The sequence below is a fragment of the Rhipicephalus sanguineus genome, chromosome 6 (assembly GCF_013339695.2).
Source record: "Rhipicephalus sanguineus isolate Rsan-2018 chromosome 6, BIME_Rsan_1.4, whole genome shotgun sequence".
NCBI classification, from domain to species: Eukaryota; Metazoa; Arthropoda; class Arachnida; order Ixodida; family Ixodidae; genus Rhipicephalus; species Rhipicephalus sanguineus.
The window spans coordinates 118786820-118810168 of record NC_051181.1 but is presented as its reverse complement, the minus strand read 5'-3'; the positions used below and the strand labels follow the sequence as shown (position 1 = coordinate 118810168).

The window sequence follows — 23349 nt, the reverse complement described above, 5'->3', positions numbered from 1 at the left end:
GCTACAGATACGGTCGAGAAGTCGCCAGGAAGCACTGATCATCAAAATAAAGTCTATTGTACAGTAGTAGCTCGTGACTAATTAAACCGTAACTGGCTTCGATGTTGTTCTTGTAGTACTCTTTCACCCCGTGCTATTTTTGCCCACATTGCTTGGACGCAACATGTCAAATAAATTCATGTATTTCCGGATCACGCAGTGTTGTCTTTTCCTTATTATAGGCCTGCTATGGTCGGCGTAGTAAACTTGGTGCTTAACGGTAACTACAGCTAGAGTGTACTAGAACAGGGGAGTGCTCGGAACGGCAGCAGCACCAATGTACAGAAAGTGAAGCCCAAACAAGCTCAATCCGCTTGTTACGCTGCGTTCGGTAGTCTGCAATGTGTCGTTGTTTAAGAGTTGCGCGCGGGTCCTCTGAAGTGTTGCAGGGGTAGAATGCCTGCTTCCCGCTGGAAATGCCCTGGTTCGAATCGCAGCTCTAGATGGTGGGTTTTTATTTTTAGTGTAACCTTTTATAGTTGTATTGGTTTTCTTTATTTCTTAAAACTAGCTTCTGTTGTGACGTATTGCTACAAAAAGCAATACGTCGCAGCCAACTCCGCCCGCGACGTATGCGCAAATCGATGCCATGCAACCTGCCTTGGTTCAGCGTGCGCATCCTGTTCCTGCTCCGACCAACCTAGCAGTCTTTGCACCACGGTCACCTATCCCACCTCCTCCTGCATTCTACGGCCCCTGGCGCTCGTCTCGCCCAATATGTTATTGTTGTGGCATTGGGGGCCATATTTCACGTTTTTGTCGCAAACACCAGCAGGATGAACGCCGCGGCTACGACGTTTACGAAAGGGATTCCACGCCCTCTCCTAGCCACTACTCAGCACCTCCACCACTCTGCAAGACAGCAGCACAGTTGTGGTCTCGACGACGTTTATTCGGCAGAGTCGCCTGACCAACCCTTCGAACGAAGAAGACGCTCTCAATGCTGATGATTATATACAGGTGAAGAAGATGAAGGACGAATGCTGTGAATATTGTGCTCACAATAGGTGTAGTACGTGGAACCGAGGAAAAGGAGGGTGTAATTGCAAAAGTAATAATAAAAGAAGAAACGTTAAGCCTGTTTCAACCAAGCGTGCAAGTTTGCTAACCTAAATACATTCGGCACATACACCGAACCAAGAACGTGATGTACTTCGAGGAGAAGTCCCGGCTCCAGGCTATCGGGGTTCGCACCCGCCGTGGTGTAGCTTAGCGTTTTAGGTATTGCGTCATTAAGGTCGAGGACGCGGGTTCGATTACTGGCCACGGCGACCGCATTTTGGATACGAGCGAGATGCTAAAAGATTTCGGAACACGTTAAAGAGCCCCAGGGGGTCAAAACTGAACCGTAGTTCCACACCGCTGCGTGCCTCGTTGCATATCGTGGTTTCGGCTAGCAAAACGTTCAGAATTAAATTATTTTCTTTAGAGATTCGAGTTGGGCGGCCTTGCTTAACCCCATCCCCCTTCTTCGCTTAATGAATCTTCTGAGATCATTTCGAGCTTATTAGCCCGACCTGGCCCAAGCTCATCTCCTATCACAAAAAAAAAAAGCGATACGCACGAGATCTGTTATTTGAGAAAAAAGATAACCGTCATTATTTTCGTACGAGAGGAACATGTACAGAAAGAAAACACTGGAAAGGAAACCGGAAAGGCGCCGGGTGCCATAGGAAGCAAGAAAAGCAACGCCGTGCTTGCCGGATGTTGTAAGAGAAGGTTAGAAACAACCGACGAAAAGGTCAGTTGATGCGCAGTGCCCGCAACAAAACACAAGGCAGCACTGTCTCCGGAAGCGTGAAGTTCAAGCCGACGCTGTTTCTTTCTCTCGGCGTGCCGTCACTAGCGTCATCGGTGATGTCTGGCGTCGGCGGCGGCGGACCTTGGCGGCGGTGCGAACTCACGAACCGTTCAATGATCGCGCGCACGCGCACTGCGGCCCGAAGGGGGTTAGCGAGAGCCGCCGCTTGGGCCCCCGCTTCAAACGGCCGCACTGCCGCGATGCAAGCCGTGCTGCTCTGCTCCCTGCCGAACCTGGCTGGCCCCGCCCACAGAACTAGGAAGCCCGGAACATCGAAAGTCGACGGCGGCCACAAGATCAGCTGGCCACTCAAAGCCAGCGTTCGTCGCTACCTACTCGGCCGAAGAACAGCGGCGGCGACCAAGAGTGACGGCGACGCCGGGCCTCCTCCGGCGACCTCCGAGGCGAAAGGACCGAGTCTCACGCAGAACCGGCGTCACTGACCGTTTCATGCAGATCGTCGTTGGGGAACTGGTAGCGAAAAAAGCGAGAGCATCGCAAGCCACCTACGGCGCTTCCTGACCGAGTGGCGCCGGATACCGGGGGTCACCCGGCTAAGGTAAGGAGCCGATCTTTCTGCAAGACGTGTCTGTAGTGAGAGAGTATGGGAAGCAGAGAGCTAGAGACAAGGCGGCGTGGGCCTACAGTCTGTGATGCTGAGCGTTTAGTCGTTAGTCATACTGACTGATTTCATCCAGAGTGAGCGCTTCCACAGAGACTCCAGTACAAATATGTCTAAGGAAGATGGTAATACACGATACTCAAACCAAACGCTGTAGCCTCCTGGAATATCACTACCAGAATATTCAACAATAATGAATTAACGGTTAAGCATTGGCTTCGCTGTGTCAGATGCCTTGGGAACCTTATGCCAGCGATCTGAAACTGTATCTCCCATTTTTCAAAACCATTCAGTCATTTCTTCATTTCTTACCATTTCAGTTAACACAACTTTTTTAATGAAATGACACGCACCGCAATAGCAATTTGTTTCCTAATTTGGACATTCTATCCCAGCTTAATGTTACATAGCATTATTAAGCGAAAGACCGCTTTTCATTCAGGTGTTTGGTTATAGCTTTAAAATATCCAAACCATGGTTTGAAAAATAGACAAAATCTAAGCTCGCCAGATGTGATGCTCGCATCTCGAGCCATACAATGAAGGGAGCGCTACTGAGGTACGCTACTGCGCGGTTGCTGGGTCTGCGGGTCTGTTCGTGGAGCATCGATTGATTTTGCCGGGAGAAAAGATGAGGCTGCTGCAGCGCACGAATGCAGTGTTTGTGCGGGAACCCTCGCTGTAGGAACGGAGTGCCGCGTGGAGGCATTCGCGATGCCCTCTTCCTTGACGAGCGACGCAGCCGATTTTTACTTTTCTTTTGTTGGTTCTCGTTCTGGTTTGATCTGTTTTCTCCGAAAGATAAGCACAGGAGAAGGGAAGGACAGCGACAGTAAGCACGAGTTAAAGAACTGGTGTGCCACCCTTGAAAGATAAGATAAAAAAGAGATAGAGATAAAACACAGGCACACCATCACAATCGGCCACTATTGCAGCCGACTCTCCCTGCGCCATGACTCTTGAGGATTTGCCGCAAGGCATGTAGGGAATCAAAGAATCGTAGACAACTCATTCAGTGGACCGCGATTAGATGCAGACAATGTCGATGGTTTAACGGCCGACAGCCAATACTAGTCGACACTAGTCAACGGTTACCATCGTTTGGCGAACGCGAGCAATCACTATAGCCGTCATTTGCAGCACAAGCCAACATTAGCCTGTGCTAACGAGTGCTGGTAGTACGCCAGTAAATGCGGTAGTCAAAGTGAAGTGCCTTCACTGCCTTCGGAATCGGCCCAAATTTTTCTCCAGAAATCGGACACTGCGAAACCGCGTTATGTTACAGAATGTCGGAAGGGACTTTGGAAGACATCTTCATTAACAAAAATGAAAAAAAAAAGTTGCAACTCTTCCTCGTGCAGGTGCAACATGTCTGGAAGCGTGTTGTATGTCACTTGGCGGGTGTAGTTTTCAGTTACACCTGACTTCAGTGTAGCCTTTCTTAAGAACTCCGACCGCCCGATTCACAGCGAAGCAAGAGCAGGTGGTGGAACAGTAGATATTGCCACAGAAGCCGGACACTTGGCGCATTTCTCGTTGCTTTCTACGACTTATAATACGGTCACCAGAACGTTGAAGGTAAACGCACTGCATAATTTGCTGCTTGAACTATACGCATACTTATCTAGTACATATTCCTTTAAAAAAAATGTCTGCAAGATCATTCTGTAGAGCGGGGTCTGTAGCTGTGCTCTGTTATCAATGTAAAGCGATTCAACGGTGTGATAAAAAGACGGCGAGCAAGATACCAAGGTGGCAGGCCACAGCGTTAGACGTGAGTCAGAAGAATAGAGACGTAAAGGTGCTTTCTTGAGACAGGGTCAGTATCTTGATATGCTGTTGTGCTACTAAAGAAAAGCAGACAATTGGGAAACTGTCGTGGCTTCTTGATTTGTTTCGTCGAGTAAGTCCCAAGTTCTTCTTTTGTTACGGTAAAACACGCCGCGTCTGGGCGATATCAGTTGCTTTTATCAAGTTTCATTTGGCGATGCTAACTTTAAGGAATGACGGGCGGACGTTTATACGGCTGACCGTTTCGATCGCTACTCAAGTTTCCAAACGAGAAATATTATACTTACGCGGCGATAAAAGAACACAGACGGCACTTGTACCAGCGTAAAAGTATGCACGCGCGCACTAAAGCTGTTCATCTTAAGTACGTAGCTTATCTATTAAATCATGTAGTTTTCCAGAGTGCAGAAATGGGCAAGAAGGTGTGCTTTGTTTATGCTTTTTTTGATTGAGTGCTTTTTTTTGGTTGAGTGGGCACCACAAGAAATTTCGTATGTTATGTGAGTTTAGCTATTTAAGGAACCTGTTACTCTTAATCATTTCGGAACAAGTTCGTTCCTGTGGAACTACCGTTCTGGTCGAAAAGCGAGTCCAGTGGAACTTCTGACTGAGTTAGTGTTAAAGTCGATTTTGTCTGCGTGAAGTGCTTTGAATACACAACACGTAACGAAAAGCGGTCGATGGAGTCTCTGTTCTTCATTCCATTGCTTTGCAATGTAAACACCTCGCTGTAAGACTTGATAGGTTTAGCACTGTGTGTGGGGGGGGGGGGGGGGGGGGGGGGTTGAGGGGAGGGGTGCTCACCTCAAGAAGACAGACGTTCACGCTGCAGAGCCATTGAACATTGCAGCTCACCTGCACGGAACTTTGAAACGCATTCTGTTTACGTGTGTCCTGATTCGCTTACTTGTTGTCCGCATTCGAAAGTGCTGTCGCAGCTGTCTTCATACGCGCAAGCGAGGCAGCGGTCTTGATTGGCAGCTGTCACACCGCGGCATTGGGCTGCAATGGTGTACCAGCGCACAGTAAGAACGCGCGGGTGTAGCGAGGCTTTCATTCTATCAATTTACTCAAAGGCAAAAATCGTTTGTTCCTCATCTTCGACTTGCGAAACCGCACTAAAGCTTGGGAAAATGGGGCAGCGTTATCTTTTTTTTCTGTAGCTTTCAGTTGATTTCGTGGAAAGCGAAAGAATACCGAATATTGCGGCAGTACTTGCGTTTGTATCGCATATAAATCGAAAGTGTTCACTGCACTTGCACGTTACTTGAAAGGCTGCTTCTTTGTATTTATTTCATACTAATTGCTAAACATACCGTATTTCTGTGTAGCATGCAGGCTATTCGCAAAACATTCTTTACGGTATGCTAAATGTGCTAAGACTGCCCTGGCGTAATAGGAGAGAGTGTATGTGGGGGGGGGGTGTAATGAAAAATTTGAGAAATTTATGCGAGTAGGAATGAAATGATACATCTTATATACATGACACAAAACATATATAGCACGATATACAATATGATGCACCTAGTTGAGACGGGTGTCAAAGAAGCGTATTATGCATAGGATACTGTATACTCCATGGTATACAAGTACATGCTCAACGTATGAACCCCCGATGTACAGCCGTCAGCAAGCTTAACTCGAACGCTCCACAGCGTGGCCTGTACTGGTATGACTGATGCCAACCGCGAAGCGCTAGGCGCTGTTGCCGAGATGATACCTCAGTATGCTTGGATAGTATGTCGGCATTCATTGCTAACATTTCGCAACAGAATTCAAACCTACGCGGGGCTGGCGTCAGTCAAACCATTTCAGGACACGCTGCGAAGCGTTCGAGTTAAGCTTGCTAACGACTGTGCGTGCATACTCGTACGGTGCGGTCACTAGCGTAGTGTGCAGCAGCAAAGCTGCGTGAAACTCCAGAGGCACCGCTACACGTTGCTTCGGATACGTTAATGACATTAATGCACGCCTAATTTTTTTATCGGGCTGAGAGAATTGCCGTGCTCTGCGAAGATAACTCACGGATGGCGTGCACTGCTATTTGTAGTGACCCCACTAGAAAGTGCCGTGCCAGTCAATGAGATCGCCGGCCGTTGTTCTTGCAAAGGCCTCGAGGGAGGAATTCGCGTTTGATCGATTCTAGTACGTCGGACAGCTTCTTCTGGTTTAAGTACGTACATAGCTTCCGCGGTTGTTGCTTCCGGTTAGCTGTTATATTTCCGGAAAGCCCCGTGTCTTTTTTTTCCCAGCCCTAATTCATTTTCTAGTACAAATGTGGTCGTAAGAGCTGTCATAGCCTTTCTACAAGCCACTGGACTGGATGCGCGGCTATAGCATTGCACTAACTTGACAGGACTGTGTATGCTCACCTCCCGAACTTACCCACGCCATTCATTATTCTTTTCATTCCCCGTTCGATCCCCTCGCCCGGTGTAGAGTAGCAGGCTAGAGCATACTAACTCTCAGGCCGACCTCTCTGCCTTTCAGTAAATAAACCTCTCTCTCTCTCTCGCTCTCGCTCTCTTGGCTACCTTCGTTTACTCTTTTTTTTCGTGGCTATGGTCTTGGACTGTTCTTGGGTTTGGCTTCATAACTTCTTCGTGACCTGCGATTAGGGTTCGTGAGTGTTCTGCGAGAAGGATGTTTGAAAGGGTGGTGAAAACGTGGTCACGGCGAAGCCTTGATCACGCGAGTGCTGACGTTAGCGTCACCTTGGCGTTTACACCTATCTGGCTGAACAGCCTCTGTATACGTAAGCCCTTGTCTGCACAGCTTCGTCTTGTCGAGCAAGCCGCCGACGGTTTCTGCGAACTGACGTTGGCCGAGCGAATGTGAGTTAAGGTCGTCGTGTAACGCAATTAGGATATGATAACGAATCGTAGAATTGTATAAAACATCGGGACACTTATTAGTAAAGACAGCGAAAAGATTATCGGCAAACACCGTACATTCTCTGCAGTCACGCCGTGCATACTAATTTAGAAACAACAAAAGTAGTTGTATAGACGAGCACAATGCTAGAGACCCGTGTACTTAGATTTAGGTGCACGTTAAAGAACACCAGGTGGCCGAAATTTCCGGAGCCTTCCACCACGGGGTCCCTCATATTCATATCGTCGTTTCGGGAAGTAAAACCCCAACAATTATTACACGCTGAAACATAATCGAAGATCGAAGTCTTCATTAAAATGTTTGTAATATATTTTTGTATTCACAATAGAGGATATACAAATAATTACAACGCGTGAAAATCAGTGATTAATCAGGAGCAAGAAAATATCTAAGACTGCAGTAGAGCTAATTTCCTGTATTGTAGAGCAACATTTCACGTGTTAAGGGGTGAATTCTGCCAGGTGTTAGCATTTGGCTACTATGTTTCTTATAGATGTCGAGCGAGTTTCTCCAAATAAGCTGTAGTGCTCCGAAACAACTACACAAAACTTAATCTTGAATTGGAATGGATATTGATGTTTCCTATAGTACATTCATCTATGTATTTGCGTCATTTTTTTTTTCATTACAGATACATCGACCAATATGACTGTTCGTACGGCAATGATGGATGTGTGGCTAGATAAAAGTGCCGTGGAAAGTCCAAGTAAGTAAGCCTCTTGAATATATGTGGAAGCGCATGAACCTTACCATCTTACCAAGTGCATGCCTTACTCGTCTGTCCATGGCTTCGGGTTAGCACGACTTCAAACGCTCGTCCGCTTTTGTGATTCAATTGTCCGTGACCTTTTCAAAGTGCCGCCGATTATTCAGTCCCGTCAATTATTCATTTTAACAGCGAAGCTGTTTAGCAAATCGTTTCTTGTCCAGCGAAGCAAAAAACTATCATCATCATAAACGGCTATGTGCAACAGAAATTGGGTAGATCCCACTACTCACCACTGGTTCACTAAAATGAAGAAGGCAACAGTTAGCCCAACAAATGGCTGCGAACCGACGGTGGCGAGCCGAAGACCCCGAGTACCTACAAAGAGAGAATACTAGGGAACAGGAAAGGCAACGGAGGCTGCGAGAAGACCCCTAAACGATAGACAGCCTACGCCAACGACGACGTGCCCGTAGATCTATGGGAGGCACGAACGCCTGGTTTCAGCGCGAGTTTCTGTCTCTGCTGTTTGGACATCCGTGTCGTGTCTGTGACCGTCTGTGGTTTAACTCGAACCTCTCTGCTCTGAGAATCGACGTAGAAACAACCTAGCGTCACCTAGGTAAAGCCTAGCAACGGCCTAGAACCAACCCGCATCACCTAGCTAAGGCCTAGAAATAACCTAGAAACAACCATATTAAATTGTCCAGTTTCGCTGTTTCAAGCCTTGTGCGGCTTAGTGCAAGCTTCGCCAATTATTTTTTTATAAGCTAGAACAGAGTGAAAAAACTTTTAGTTAACTGACTTTCTTAGTCATTAAGGTAGCACATAGTCGCAGTTCTCAGGCAGTTTCGGGCGGGCGATGTACCTAAATTTTCTAAGGTAACCAGAATGATCATTATACCAGAATTCTTTCAATAAATGAGCACACTGGGAGCAAATGCGTGGTGCCTAGCGTTTATTTGTGCTTCCAACGCAGAGCGAAGATCAACCGCTGTGAAATCGGTGGAGGACGTGCTCTCCACTTTGGGCCTGATGCGGAAGCACGAACTGGACACCGCTGGATCGCACATTTACCTCTACACAGCCGAGTCGGCGGGGTAAGGCGCTAATCCTCGCTGAAGATCCGTGGAATCGGAACCTTTGAACAACAAAACTTGATACGTCGAATAGAAGCATAGAGGGAAAAAATGGCAGTCGATGCTGCTCATGATAAGGTCTAGTTAACGTATTACTGCCTATCAGCAGCGTTTAGATAGACGATGGAGATAAATGTTTACATTGCAAGAAACCACGCCAGTTGCGTGAACATATCGGCAGAAAATGGGCACACTGAGGTTGACAATGAAAGCAAGTAAGCATCGATTAACATTCTGCCCTGCGCTAACCGCGAGGCTGAGGTATTACGTATTGAGCCCACTTTTGAAGGCAAGGTTTAGAGGAAATAAAACTGCGTAGTCAGAGTAAAATAGTTGTTGTTCTGACTGCCTGGTTTGCGAAGCGTTGTAAACGAAAACTGGAAGAAAAAAAAAACGAAGGGGACGGTTTACAGTAGAGTGAAGGCTCCATTTTTGAACAATGTGACTTATTACTGACAATCACAAATATAGATATAAGTTCTGTAAGGTATATAAGTAGTGGACTTATGGCCTACAAATTTTGCAGACTATAGTATGCGAATTTTCTGCGAGCGAACCTTCCTGTACTCAAGGCCCACGATAGATGAAAGACGGAAAATTCTCGTCAGCTTTTATATATATGTATTTATATGTAAACACTATTCAGTAAAAGAACAGGTCTATAACACTACAATTTAAACTACAAGAAACCTATACACAACTTCCACCTTCCCGACTCATCGTGAAGGGAGAGTGCCAGCTGATGGGCTGTGGTGCTCCGTTGTCATGTTTGTTGAGTTCCTAGGTGTTTACGTTTACATGCAATAAAATGAACAGAAAATAATGCATCGTTTTCGTGTGCGCTATCAAGCTCTGCGGGTAGCTTTTGTTTTCCAACGTGGTCAAGACCGCGAGAACGAGTACTCAAGTCGTGTTTCAATGCAAACATAACCAAAATAGTCATATGAGTGAAGGGCGGTTTTTACATTGTCACAGACTCGATTCCAAGAGAAGGCAAGCGCGCGAGGCGGAGGCAGGAAGTTAGGTGGGCAGATGAGGTTAAGAAGCTTACGGGGTTAACGTGGCTGCAGCAAGCACAGGACCGGGTTGATTGCTGAAACGTGGGAGAGGCGTTTGCCTTGCAGTGGGCGTAGTCAGGCTGATGATGACCTGAAGCAAGGTGTGTGACCGGGCTAGTTTGTATTCCATAGTGACGTGAACAGCGCGTGAACAGCGTTTGTGTTAATAAATTTCAGTTGGAAGTCAGCGCTAGTCCTCGTCGGTTCTTCGTCCTTGTGTGTTACACGCGCTGTTCACGTCACTGATGATGACGACGGCTCTTATAACTTACGCAGAGCGAAGAAAAAAAATACAGTATGGCAACCCAAATCGCGACTATACATTCCCGAATGCTGACGGCCAATAATGAAATCAATTATACGTCTTGATATGTGGGTTGTTTCCTTTTCAGATTGTCTTGCCTCATCACGGTTTATTCTAGTGGATTCCTAACGGTCACCATCGAAGACGCGAATCCTGATTCTCCTCTCACCAACCAGGTGAGTGTTCGTCGTTCTCTACCTTCGTGATTTGAAAGCTTCCAATGTACTACACCGCGCTTGATTGTATAATGTCAACGATAGTGTTCTGAAACTCGCACATAAATGGCCGATTTACACCTTCAGAGGCAGTTTTAATTCTCTAACGTCCGAAAAATTTCCACGCGTTTCAAAGAAGTTTAAAAGCTTTCGTCATTAGTTATAACTGGCGCAGTGCACTCGACTAGTTGTCAACGCCGACAGGTCATTTGCATGTTCTCCGAAAGTGACAATTGTAATTTGAGATGGACGTTTTTTCAAACTTGTAAGAAGCTAACTTGGTAGTTTCCTGTCCCTGATGATGCGACAGGTTCGAATGCCTACCAGGTAATCAGTACACATTTGAAGTAATCACGTGATTCATAATTCAAGCTACGGCGTTGAGAAAAAAAAGAAAGAAATATTGGTTGTTAGTGGAGTCACCATTGTTATGGCACTACAACTGCACAAATTCCGCTCATTGTGAGAATAGACGAATGCTTACCGATCTTTCAGATGGGTCTTCGATCTGTAAACTATTGTTACGATACACTCGAGGAAGACGCACTTAACATTAACAGAAGTTTATCACTTAAGTGTTTATTTCAGAACCATAGCACTTTCTTTTGAAAGCACATGTAACCTGTGTAGCTGTAGGTCATCGAATCATGTGCAATAAATTCACATGTTAAACGAACCAGGATTACCGGTACCATGCATATTGAAACCATAAGTGTAACGTTTTTGGACTAGCCTTGCCTAAAAACCAAGCACTACGCCAGACGTCATATATATAGATCATTTAGTGTTTCGTGTTGTTCGGTATACGTGTGACAGAGCTGAGAGCGCGTGTGCGCTTTGTCTCTTGTCCTAACCTTTTCAAGGTCATGGAAGAGCTCAAACTGAAAATAAAAGAGAGCATCAAAACTCGTATAGAAAGGTAAGAGCCCCCTTAAGTGAACGCATGTACTAACGAGTCCTGTGTGCATGCGACTGTATATAACCCATCTCAAAAAGTTCGAAGACAGAAGAGTCTGTGTAAATCGTCATAACTGTAGACGTCTCGAGAAAGAGAAATAATGTGAATAATCTGTTCGTGTATGTGGTTCCCGTTTGTACAATATCGGCTGTATGTCGCTCGAATGCCTGCATTTACTGTCCACGTTTCTTTGTGCGTTCATTTTGTGTCTTCGTGGTGAAAACCTGTGGATTCAAATCGCATCTTGAATATGTCCAGGTTGTGTCTGCATTGATGTGCCGAGCTGGACAGTTTCATGTCTAGCATCTGCCCTGTCAGAAATAATCCGAGTATCTTTGTATAAAGCACTTAGCATTACCAGTACGCGTTCGGCAGTAATACAGCGAAGTCCAAGAACGAGAGAGACCGAGTTTACGTAAACATAGGGATCTATATGTTGCTATAGAAAGAATGCTAGTTTATTATATTGAACCACGGTTGCAGCCTCTGCGTAAGTGAAGCAATCTGGCGTGATACCTTTGGCTGCTAGTAATTATATCTTAGGAGAAATGGATGCTGCACACTTAAGACCATCCCTTCAAACTTTATGCCTGAAGTTCGCGTTTGCACTAAATAGGTAGAGAAAACGAGGTGGGACAAATATTCACATATATTTTCCTTGTGTGTACACACTAATAAATCGGAGTTATAGATTTCTATTACCTACTCACTCTTCCTCTTCGCGATTTCTTTCTATCATTCTTCTTCTTCGTCTACTCTCTTCAAGGGCCTATACCTTGCAATCTCTCTCTCGTGTTACGCAGGTCGGAACTGTGTTCACATCAATGCGAGGCCAGGCCGTAAGTGGAACAGATTGCGAAAGCGCTGATCCGTAGCTTTTATGGGACACTGTAGTTTCGGTCCCTGTTTATTTTTATTTTTTTTTTCATTTCCTCTTCATTCTTAGTTTCTCGCACATCCACCATTGCACAACCCCGAGTTGCTCGCGAGGAGTAGGCATACGTCTCTTGAAGCTGCCGGCTCGCTGAACCGTATCTGAACGTCATCAGTAGCATCCTAGCACACATGGCCGTCGTCCAAGTCAGTTTCTAATCCGCAGTTTCCATCCACTAAGGCTTGTCGCATTCCACGTTGTTCACTATCTGTATGCAGATTGAGATCTGCTCTCAGAACGATCGGGTACAGTAAGCTCCCTAACGTGTCCATGCAAAGCCTACTCCGAAACATTCGTTGCTTAGCCATGATCCCTCGGTGCTCAAGCTTAGCCATAAGGAGAAGCAAGGGTGAACAAAAGTACGGCTTGGACTTTACATTATCAGCAATTGACAAGCAAGCGCACAAAGTTCGCTGAATGAGCTTGGTCGTGAAGGTTCATTACATTCTTTTTGCAATTTGTTTATGGCCCGTAGCCGTTCGGCTCAACAACAAAACGTTCCGCTTACTCTTGGAGTCTGTGCACGAACAAGAACGTAAATGGAATACTTACACGTACTGCTCGCGGTTCGTAACATTCTGTTCCGGCGCTGTGCTTTGACTCCTGCGCGTTTAACAAATAGCGCGTCGACAAGTCATGAGTCAATATGCTAGTGCATCGCTTTGATCGGAGGGAGCGACTATTACGTGAATGAATGCCTATCGCGTCTCGCATTGATGTTGGTCACAGAGTACTGGGTTGCGTGCTGAAGTGCCGAAACGGGCGTTTTTTTTTCTTCGAACAAACGAAAGATACTGCATTACTGAGGCTCTAGCAGAGTCTGCTAGTTCTATTACAAAAAAAAAAAATCAAAACCAGTTACACCCCAAGGGAAAGCTGTACGAACTGCGGAGAATTAATTCGCCTGTGCTTCCCTTGTTGGGTATCTGCTCTTTTCAGTTCTTTTCTGTTCTTTTCATGTGGTTGTGTGATATTTTCTATCATTTGATGTTCTTTTCTTGTGATTATGTGATTTGTTTTGCAATTGCCTGTTTTCTGGTCTATGGTCTCCTTCGTACTGTTTTTAGTCTTCGCTGCTCCTAGCGCGGTGCGTTTAACTCCCGGCGCTGGCGTTGCGCTTCCGCTTCTCTCTTTCTTAGATTTGTGTCTAACTCCCTAAGCTGGCGTTTAGCTTCCCTGGCTCGGACAGACGAATTAGCCCTTCGGCGCCGCTGGCGTTGACAGGAAAGCGCGCTCTCGCGTTCCAAACATGCAGCCAGCTCGGCTTATGTGTATCAAACGTGGGAAATGCGTGACGCCAGTGCGATGCATGAGACTGTGTGACACCAACGCGAGGCATGAGACGACGACAGGCCAGTTCCTTAAACTGCTCTGCAATTAAAAATATAATAACGAGAAAGAGCAGAGAGAGAGAGAGAGAGAGAGGTGTAGTTGCCTGGGCGCCTCGGGGAACGTTGACACTTCGAAAGTAGCGATATGGTGTGCCAGAGTTATTCACTCCAAAGCTGAAGCTATCTCTCCAACGTCAGCACATAATAAAACAACGCGCTTACTTCAGCGTCACGGCGATGCATGAATGTGAACTATCGTGCGAAATACTTATGCAAACCGAATTCTTGTGGCGGGGGCATTGATGCTTGTATTGCATAGTGAGCGTGACACAATAAAAAGTTCCTGTCTATTTGGAATTTATACAACAATATCGGATGTACAGCTTGAATAAACCGCTGTTATAATGTGAGTGAGGGTGATGTAGTACCGGCAGTCCATTTTATATAGAAGGTACACCTCATAGATCCCGTAAAAAAGATCTATTACCTCCTGTTCTAAAAAAATAGAGCAATATTTCAACTGCCGCATACTTCCAACCCCAATTATTGGCCGTTTAAACAAAGGTTAAGGCTACTAGCGTTCTATAGTGGTTACTAGCAGGCACGATCTACTTTTAATTTCAGTGTATCTTTACATAGCACGGTGAGTTCTGTGTGCTACGATTTTTTTATACTCGCGTGTCAGCTTTGATGCCTCGTTTAAGCAGCAGTGTCCATATATTGACTGTAACTAAGTCGGAAATGTCGCTAAACATAGATACAGTAATTGACTTTCGGAGAGCGTTGACATTCGCGCGTATCGACCCAGAGATCCTGTGGCTACTTCTCTTGCGACACGGTCTATCACACCAGCTAAATCCAATAAACGACCAAGCATCACGCTATACTTGAAACACCAACGATTGCCTGCTTTCGTATAATGTGTTCCTGCTTGCGCATGCGTGGCGTCATTGCTTGCTTTTTGTTCCTTAACATAGCACGCTGTGTCCAAGCTATACGCCGTCATTAAATAGACGGAATACTGAGAAAGCCTTGCCGAAGAAGGGGCGTTCTTGTTTTGTTTCCTCGCAGAATCCCGCTGATCAAGCGAGGAACCCCTGTGCCAAATTACTACACGACCTCGGACGAGAGAATTCTCGAGTACGACTTTGACAAGATTGTGTTTGAGGAGAAATCCAAGTACCAGCACGTCAAGATCCTGCACTCGCCAACGCTTGGCAACTGCCTCCTCTTGGACGACCTTCAGAGTGAGCTTTTGCTCGAAATCATAAACGCGATCCGCCGTCGTCGAGGCCAACCTATTCGGTTACTTTTTTTTTTTTTGCTGTTCGACAGTTTGCATTGTGAGGGACGGAGAGTAGGTATATTGGAATTTTAACCAAAAGCTATTGAAGCGCGCACAAATTACGCAACGAAATTGTGGTGCATTTATTCTGTGCGGATTGTCGCTTAACTGTAGTGAGGAGAGAGAGAGAGAGGTTTATTTATAGAAAGGCAGAGAGGTCGGCCTGAGCGATAGTATGCTCTAGCCTGCTACTCTACACCGGGGGTGAGGAAAGGGGAGAAAGAAAGAGTGATGGATGACGATGGTAAGTAAGGGAGGAACTGTAGTGAGGAGATATCCTTGAAACTTGGCGTGAAACAAAGCTCCCTTCTGAACAATGTGCGTACAGAACAGATATCCTGGATGCGTAAAGAAACAAACCGCAAGCGTCTCTGAATTCGGTGATCTGGCTGCACCTTAATTTATGTAGGCGAGGCTCATAGTTTCATTCATATAAGAATCATAGAATACTTGTAGCCCACTAGAAAGAACAGAAGGTATGCCTTCAAAGTCCTTGTTTCTGATAAAAAAAAAGTTGCACGTGTTGCACGCATTGCATCATCTGTAGTATCCAACAGTACGCACACACGTTTACGTTAGACACTGCACTCTGTAACAAGCCATAATTTCATACACATGCGTGGCGGTCTGCAGCATGACGTCTTGGGAACAAAAGTACTTTTATTTAGCGTGCTTTAGAGAGTGCACGGTCAGTTTTACGCAACCTAATATAGGAAGAGATGTTACGGCAGTCAGCTGTGTTTCGTGCATATGAATGCTCACACGTATGTCCTCACATCCGTGTGCCGACCCATGGCGCCGCAGCAGTCGGATTACGTCAGAAGTTGATTCCATGTCGTTAGACACTTAGAGCACTTCAAACAATAAACGCGGTGAACGCTAAGCTTCGCAAATTTATCGTGAAGACCCGTGAAATTTGGTGTACCTCAAGATATTGTGCGTTGTTGAGCACGTTCTCAAAGAAAGAGAGAGAGAAGGAAAGGAAGACGGAGATGGAAAAAGCACATGCTGACTTACTCAAATACTATTTGGCAATTCTTCACAAGCTGATGATATGATGATCACAAAGGCCGGGACACCTATCCGCACAAGGAAATCGGTCAAAGGACAGGTAATCGATTTCGTCACTGTTTCGGAGGGAGCAATAGTCATCACATAAGTCGTGTTTTCCACTGAGCCCCCCTTTCTTATCTGAAGCAAAATGCAAAAACCTATGCAGTGCTCCTGTGTGAGTGCTGTCTGAGAAGCTTCACCGATAGACTTCTGTTTCACTTTGCTTTTCAGATCTTGCCGAAAAGGACATAAACTACACTCATGGCTTGATGAAGTATCCCAGCGTCAGCTACGCGGACAAAGAGGTGCTCATACTGGGAGGCGGCGACGGCGGCCTTCTATGTGAATTGCTCAAAGAAAAACCCAAGTACGTCACCATGGTGGATATATCCTTTCTTCTTTCGTGTGTCCCTGATGAGCGCTCACCTTCGTGATGACACCTTATAAAGTTCAGCTTAATAGTAAAGCTAGTCCCCAAAAGTAGATAAAGTGATCAGCTTCTGGGCGTTACGATACCAATGGTGCCGACGGCATTTCTAGAATAACGCTAACGTTAGGATAACTTTCGTATTCTTGAATAATCTGGCTTCGGAGCACCACTGCACGAACGAAACTTGCCAGGGAGCAGTCATCACTAAAAGAAGCTTAAGCCTCGGCCAGTTTAGCCTTTCGCTCCGAAATGTGATCCTTGACGACATACCGCACATTGACGAAATGGTGATCAACGCCTGCCGCCAGTATCTTAGGGGAGCTTGCGGCAATGTTCTCGACACACTCAAGGGAGCCAATTACGAGGTGAGTATGCTTGTGCGTCTCTGTATCAATGTATTACAATCAGTGTACTACAGCCAGTGTACTACAGTCAGTGTACTACAGTCAGTGTACTACAGTCAGTGTACTACAGTAAATGTACTACAGTAAATGTACTACAGTAAATGTACTACAGTCAGTGTACTACAGTCAGTGTACTACAGTCAGTGTACTACAGTCAGTGTACTACAGTCAGTGTACTACAGTCAGTGTACTACAGTAAATGTACTACAGTCAGTGTACTACAGTCAGTGTACTACAGTCAGTGTACTACAGTCAGTGTACTACAGTCAGTGTACTACAGTCAGTGTACTACAGTCAATGTACTACAGTCAATGTACTACAGTCAATGTACTACAGTCAATGTACTACAGTCAATGTACTACAGTCAACGTACTACAATCAATGTTCTATAATCAATGAACTGCAGGAGCAGCGGCTAAAAATAAAGTGCAATGCGCGTTTTAAAGGGGCCAACAACTGGCCAGAACGTGTGATTAGATCCTGGTAGAAATGAAAAGACCGTGAAATACAGTGACAGATTCCAGCATCCTTTTCGCGTTGAGTAGGATTTATTTTTGCTGCGAAAGCCGTTATGATATCATAACAACGGCCCTTTTTGGCGCTGTAGTTGTCCGCCGCCGCCGGTGTCTGTAACCGCTGTCGCGCCAAATAAGAAAATAAAACGAAATAAGAAAAAAATATCCGGGATGGAACGGGGTTCGAACCTGGGCCCTCTGCGTGGGTGCCCAGTATGCTATCTCGGAGTCATGCCGGTGCTTGAAACTGCTTTGCAAAAAGACCCTATACAGGCTTGATATCGGAAAGTAACCACATTAACATATGTAATATAGCGTGGTAGAGGACTAAAATAACAACCAGGCGGTCACACAAAGCGAATTACCTAACTAGCGGGTCGTTTAAAACTTCCAACCCATTACAAAGGGTCCAGACATAATTCTTCATCGTCATCATCCACCGTATCAACAAAGTGCACATAATGCCTTACAGATGTGTGGCGGGTACCTCGCGTCTCCGCAGAATGAGGAATAATGGCGTAGTGGGTGTTTCCCAGCTTCACAAAAATTATCATTTATGACGTAGTAGCTACCTTGCCAGTGTACTTGTATTAGGAGCCCCAAGAGAGTTTATAACGGGCTCTAGCAATGCCGCTCTTCCAGCTTTCGCTTTGACTGTACTGCGTTTTCCTTGTAGGCCTGGCATTTTTTAAATCGTGTTTAAAAGTAACGCAAAACCGGTATGTCGCGCAGCCTAGCGGAAGAGCCTTGAAGCTAGATTATGTAGTCGATCACAATACTGCACGTAGTCACGTAATCCGATGCTGTCATGCGCGCCATAATTAGTTCACAGAATTAGAGTATGTATATTATTATGCATCCCGCTCTATTCTGAGCTGCTTACGAGGTCAAAGGAGTTGCACGGTGAGAAGCGGCGCTACCTTTCCGGCAGCCAGTAGCCCATGTCGAGCCGCCGCGAATGCGCGCGGAGAGCATGCATGCGCAGTAAACCGCCGCGCTCGAACACGAACCGCTCTCGCCCTCGCTGTTTGCAGCATGGGTTGTCACGTGTTATACGACCTTATATTCACCGTAGATACAAAAAATTCTGATTACAAATGTTTCACGGCGTTTTCCACGTTACCCTTCCTTGATTAGACACTGACCGATAAGCTTTCCGTTGCGCTAAAGAAAATAGGCACCATAAATATTGGTTGTCGGTCCCTTTAACCTGTGCATTGAGGTTTACTGTAAAGCTGGCTTTTTTGCAAGCGTAGTATTAGCGAGGTGAAGCACCCGCAAGATTCGAAGGGGTGAATGTTCGCGTTGTTTTGGTACGTATATCGTACTGCCCCTAGACCGTCGTCTTTGTATTGTCTACTCTACATTTTAATACCGTGCACACTGTCGCAATCGCTGGACGTTCTGACTCCATCAGTTGACATGAAAAGAAATTTTGCTATTCTCCCGAGCTGACGTACGTATTCCTTTCTGTTTGAAAGATAATTATAGATGACTGCGTGAAGAAAATGAAGGAGTACATTACTGAAGGGAGGCAGTTTGATGTAGTGTTCAATGACCTGACGGACATTCCTATCAGCACTGAACCACAAGGTACGTGCCGAATTCGTGATTTTGTCATGCGGTATACGTTTTACTTAATTTTCTTGCATAATTGATCATTCGTACATTATAACTCAACATGTTTTTCTTTGGATTTCCTAGGCGAGCACTGGGACTTCATCAAAAAAATTGTTACAATGGGACTTGCTGTGCTTAGAGTCAATGGACTTTTCCTCAATCATGTAAGTCACTCTTCTTTTACCTTGAACTGTTGCCGCGTTCGTGGAATCTTCTTAATTGACCTGTACACAAATTTCTTCGAAAATACTCTCACCATGACAATTTATGTATTAATTTGCAATATTTTTTTTTCATTCTTTATATTATCTGATTGATTAAATTGCGGAGTTAATCTCAAGCGAACCTGTTCCCCCAGCAAAAGCACTTAGCACGTTCCTTCGTCAGCTTCAATTTTGTGGCAGTTTGTGCTGCTGACATCAGACGGCCACGTTGACTGTTTAGTGCACCAGCTCGCAGATTTCCAATTACTCTCTCTCTCTCTCTCTCTCCCTTGAATTTCAGGCCATAGGAGTCAGCTGTCCGTCGGCTCTCGAAACTTACGAAGAACTTCTCAAAGAACTGCCGTTCAAGCTCACATTTTCAAAGCACACTGCTCATGTGCCATCATTCATGGAAGAGTATCCTTCGTTCACGTTGGGCGTTCAATTTGATGTGCATACATTGAAATACAGCTGTCTAAAAAACATCTAGCGTCAGTATAGAACCGCTTGTCGCAAAATAAATGTCTTTTATGCGAAATTTACCCATTCTTCAAGTAGTTCATTGTTTAGTTGTAGCATCATTCTATGTAGTAACATCGAGTGCGTTTCATGGTTCCTTTAAGATTTTTTTGTTCTGTGAGAAAACGTTTTTCCACGGTTGATCTTATGCGTGAGAATTCAGCCTTGTTATTTAGTTTTGGTTGTCGTAGTGCTGGTTACAACGTTATTGTTTTATCCGTATACAAGTGGCTCATAGACGCCTATAAGAGACTTAGGAATTGGAGTAAATTATTGTAATTAGGATATTTGTTGTCACGGAGACGGTAATACGTAGCAGGCCACCGGCAGCTCAGCACTTATTTTACTCAATTATAGCTACACGCAGGCCACGCCCCAGCCTGTTTTTTTTTTCTTATTTATGCTTGGCGCTCATTCGAGCCTCGGTATCACAAACATGTGTATAACGAGTCATTCCCAATATTAAAATGTGTAATTTTTTTTTTTGGCGGGAGGGGGGGGGGGGAGGTGCGGGGTCGCGATTCATAATACTGGCGCTAGACTGCTCTAGAAAGAACGAAAATGTATGCTTGAAGACAACAGCAAAGCGAATATCTGTCCACTGGCTACTCAAAATATGTGTACCTGAAATGACAGGTCGTTGCCGCGCGTATGTGTTTTAACAAGCGACTTGGCTTGGCTGGCCGGCAGCTGGAAAACCAAAGTTACAATACCCAACGTTCACGCCGAACAAGCGGTTGCGTATTAATTGAAGCGTAAAACGTGTTTGTTAAACTGCGTCGTTCACGTCTCCTCTATTGACACGGCAAGCTGCCGACGAGCCATCAACATAGTCAGAAGATCGTCTGTTGCCTCATCGGAAAAAGCACGTCACTTTCGCATAGATCAGATCGCTATATTTATTTTTTTTCGCGAGGCATGCTTATAACGTATACCAGATATGAAGAATATCGTCCGGCTTACGGTTCGACTTCGTAATAGCCAGGCTCGAATACGCATCTTGGAAGGAAGTCAGCTGTCCAAACACGGACACAATACGTCAGAGCCAGCCAAAACGAGCGGCACTAATACAAAGGCGTTCAAGTTGTCTCCTTCTGTTCTCTTGTGTGCGTGTTTGCACGCTTTAACTAGCTTAAGTTTCCGTCTTTCTGAGCTCGACTATGCACTTCGTTACCCGTAAGGTTTGCAATAATGCTTCCTTAACACATTCTTACCCCGTTCTCACCTGCCACTACAGCTGGGTGTTCTACAAGATCACGAAGTTGGAATGATATTCGGGTGCTACTAGCGCTGCACGACACCTGTTACCACTTGTGGATCACTCTCTGCTCTTCCGACAAGCCTCGACCACCGTCCGCTTCGGCTGCGCGGTGGAGTTCCTGCAACAGCCTGCCACTTGTGCGGCCGGCACACACCGAATTACTACTCGCCCTTTCCTTCCTGTTCAACTAGTACTACCACCACTACTACTACAGTTACTACTACTTCTCATCCTGTTTTCCTTTGTTGCTCTTCTTCTTCCGCTCCCCACTTCAACATCGTCGTACCGTGACGTCATTGATCGCGTACCGGCAGGTTTCATCCTAGCTGTAACAAATAAGTGTGCTCTAGGCGGCTCAATGCTTGTTTCCTCACGTACTTGCGCCGAATCAAGTATACATACACTACCCGCATTCCAGCTATCGAATAAAAGAAAAGTTGCTCCACGGCTCATTCGTAAGCGTCACTTCATTAAATTGAAATTGATATCTACCGGTTCAGTTAGGTAACAGTCTCTCGATGTGACTCTTCGCATAGGACGTTGTGCAGCGTGAGCAATAAGGTCTTATTCACCGTGTGATAATGGTCGATTACGAAACTACCCAATTAACTTAAATTTTAAATTGTGTTCCGTAGAACGCCGTTGTTGTCAAAACTATAAGCAGGAGCCTTCCGCTGCGGTGTTCATCGAGCTCGCAACTCCACGAATCGTAAAAACAAACCCTCTCAAATGTGTCATGAAAAGCCTGTGAAGCACTTCATGACAGTACTGTGGTCAATTCGCAATTACGCTAAGCAAACCAACCTTGCAAGGTCTAGTTGTATTGAGTTAGGTTGGTTATCTGGTTTGACGCTTTTAGAAAAAAACTACGCACTTGCATCTTTAGGGCGCATCTCTCACCTTGCGCTGTCGCAGGCTAAAATATACTTCAGGTAGCCCGGTGCAGAATAACTCCTGGCTGTGTCCGAGCATGGCCCGTCTAGTCAGAGCAAGAACAAATTGTAATTTTAAAATGATATATCTATCATAGCCTGCATCGATGCAATTATAACCTGAGGTTGCAACAAGCAAATAAAAAAAATGGGGATAGTTAAGTCGACGAACCTTGCACTGAAATTAGATTTCAGCACTGACTAATATGGATTAACTTTACATCTTTTGGATCATCGCGGCCTTCGTTGAACATCGGCCGAAGGACAGGTAAGCGTACTGAACGTTAACATAACACAGACGTCGCCAGTCATGAATGCCCAATGCTTTATTCTTTTCTTTTTTTTCGGAATGGAACATTGAGTTTTCAGTTGCTTGACACACGGTAAATAACGAGAGAACATTCAGAAACAAAGACGAAGGAGCGCTTAGACACAGCGCAAGCACTGTTCAGTGTCTACGCCTGATCTTAACATATCTCGTACCTGGGCGAGCCCCCCGTAAATGGTGTGAGCCTTGTTTGTTTGTTTGTTTGTTTGTTTGTTTTGTTTGTTTGTCGCCTAAAGGAGACTGGCTCATACCCACGAGGGGGATTGGCCACACTAACTATTATAAAGGGAAATGTAAACCCTATGAAACGTCAAAAAGAAAGAACGAAACCCGATGTAAATAAAAAGTGAAAGAGTTAAGAAATTCACAAAGCCGTAGGATAAAGGTTGAACAAATTAAAAATAAAAAATAATTAAAAAGGGGGAAAGAAGTTGGTTTCAGTGGTCGGTAGCAATCAGAAATAGTAACAACTCTATTGAATTACAGTTTGACGATATTTTTCCAAAAAAATGCAAAACTAATGTCATACCGCTTATTAAACGCTGTATTAAGCGATTACCTGGAACGTATGCCAATTAAGACAGTGATAGCGACGGATGCTTCCTAAAATTAAGAAAAATGTGGAATTTGGATTTTTTTTCCTACTCTAGACTGGTCGTTTTCACTTCGCCTTCCAGATTTTGTGCCCATCTTTGCAGCAGAATTTTTAGCCATCAGTCTAGCTTTACGTAAATTAGAAGTATCAATAAGCTCCGCAATAAATTTGACGGACTCACTATCAGTATGTTCCTCCCTGACTGCAAACGAGGAATCGTATGTTTTGAATGCGTTCAAATCATTAGTTCCACTGCACATAAATTTCATCAAGTTAGTGTGGGTTCCTGGGCATAAGGGCCTATTTATGAATGAAATGGCAGATGCGCTAGCCAGGTCATCATTGAATGGCC

General features: G+C 45.2%; 1 protein-coding gene across 2 annotated transcripts; it reads left to right on the top strand.

Annotated features, from left to right (window-relative positions):
* Positions 1–1977: 1977 nt before the first annotated feature.
* On the top strand, positions 1978–21590 carry LOC119396262 (spermine synthase). Of its 2 annotated transcripts, XM_049417022.1 has the most exons (13): positions 1978–2399; positions 7779–7853; positions 8833–8953; positions 10443–10530; positions 11433–11488; positions 12331–12366; positions 14864–15039; positions 16422–16578; positions 16898–16985; positions 19021–19132; positions 19244–19323; positions 19664–19779; positions 21119–21590. In XM_049417022.1, exons 2-13 carry the CDS (start codon positions 7793–7795, stop codon positions 21150–21152), a joined length of 1125 nt encoding a protein of 374 aa, XP_049272979.1. In that variant the 5' UTR covers positions 1978–2399; positions 7779–7792; the 3' UTR covers positions 21153–21590. The 2 variants fall into 2 exon arrangements, with proteins under 2 accessions (XP_049272979.1, XP_049272980.1); XM_049417023.1 differs by lacking the exon at positions 12331–12366 and having other exon boundaries at positions 1983–2399.
* The last annotated feature ends 1759 nt before the right edge of the window (positions 21591–23349 follow it).